Source organism: Poecilia reticulata, linkage group LG6 (assembly GCF_000633615.1).
Source record: "Poecilia reticulata strain Guanapo linkage group LG6, Guppy_female_1.0+MT, whole genome shotgun sequence".
In the NCBI taxonomy this organism is placed as follows: domain Eukaryota; kingdom Metazoa; phylum Chordata; class Actinopteri; order Cyprinodontiformes; family Poeciliidae; genus Poecilia; species Poecilia reticulata.
Genome location: NC_024336.1, coordinates 8,630,216 through 8,631,332, shown reverse-complemented (window position 1 = coordinate 8,631,332; position 1,117 = coordinate 8,630,216). Strand labels below are relative to the sequence as shown.

The 1,117-nt window shown below is 52.6% G+C and overlaps 1 protein-coding gene across 4 annotated transcripts in view; it reads left to right on the top strand.

Moving 5' to 3' along the window:
• The first annotated feature begins 318 nt into the window (after nt 1-318).
• The window catches only part of enpp2 (ectonucleotide pyrophosphatase/phosphodiesterase 2), a 27,299-nt gene continuing 26,500 nt past the window's right edge, over nt 319-1,117 (top strand). The window contains exons 1-3 of one of the 4 annotated variants that reach the window (XM_008411064.2): nt 319-363; nt 448-654; nt 947-1,052. In XM_008411064.2, the coding sequence (XP_008409286.1) occupies nt 637-654; nt 947-1,052 (124 nt within the window). In that variant the 5' untranslated portion in view covers nt 319-363; nt 448-636. Of the gene's footprint in view, nt 364-447; nt 660-709; nt 1,053-1,117 lie in introns of those variants that run through there. The other 3 variants (XM_008411067.2, XM_008411065.2, XM_017305547.1) reach the window with 3 other exon arrangements.

Below are 1,117 nucleotides of genomic sequence, written 5' to 3'. Positions count from 1 at the left end.
CAACCAACACATTTGTGGGACAAATTTGTTTGATATTGGCGACGCAAACGGCCCGCAGGCTGCACTTTGGACAGTATGTGCCAGACCTAAATTTAACAGAGAGCCTGGTTTCCAGAAGCTGTCCATCATATCTGACTGTCCATCATATCTGACTGTCCATCATATCTGACTGTCCATCATATCTGACAGCCTGAGCTGTTTGGTAGAGACTGTCCAGTGGCGCAACTACACATTATTAAGGTGGATGCGAAAACATAGATTCCCCCCCGAGGTAAGGAACGACAGCGTGAAGGAGCGACAGCGTGAAGGAGCGACGCTCTCTCGCTCACTTCAGATTTTCAGCAGATTTCTTCCACTTTGCAGGTTTGCTGTTCCCTGAGTTGTTCTGTCTCATAATGTAAAAAATGGACAATTCTGACAGTGTGAAATGACCGTTTTGCATAGAAGCATATAATCAAGGATGGGGCCCATAACCTCCAGCTCAGCCAGGAGCCCCTCCTCCACACCCACACCAATAGGATTCCGGTCCGCTCCTCCGGCCCCTCCCTCCGGTTCTGTTTAAGTGCCCTCCTCCTCCGTGGTCCTTGGCTCCTTAAGTCTCGGACCTTCAGCTCAGGACTGCTGTCAGGGGGAAGCATGTTGCTGCAGAAACTGGTACGGTAAGACATGTTGCTGCGTCGCTCTGCGCGCCTCTGCCTGGGTTTGGCATATTTCCTCTGCTTTCTCATTTCCAGCTGCAGAACCATTCTGGATGTGTGTGTGTCAGTTGCAAGCTTCTGGCATGTGGGTGGTCCATACTGCCCGGGGTGTGTGTGGAGTGTGAAGGGGTGCAGGAGCAGCCTCCTGCAGCGGGAGCAGTTGGCTTGCATTTTGTCTTGCAGTTAGAAGTTAAACAGCTGAAGTGTGAGAGTGTGTTGTAATGCCAGGATGGTTGCTGTCCCCTCAGTGTGTGTGGATGCTGTCGGTGCTGTGCAGCTCGGACCTGTGTTGGGGCTTTGTCTTCGGCCGGCCCAAGCGTTCAGGAGAGGACGGGACCGCAACCAGGACGGAGTGTGAGTACACCGTGACTTTGGCCTTGAACTCCACGCGTGTGTGTGTGTGTGTGTGTGTGTGTGTG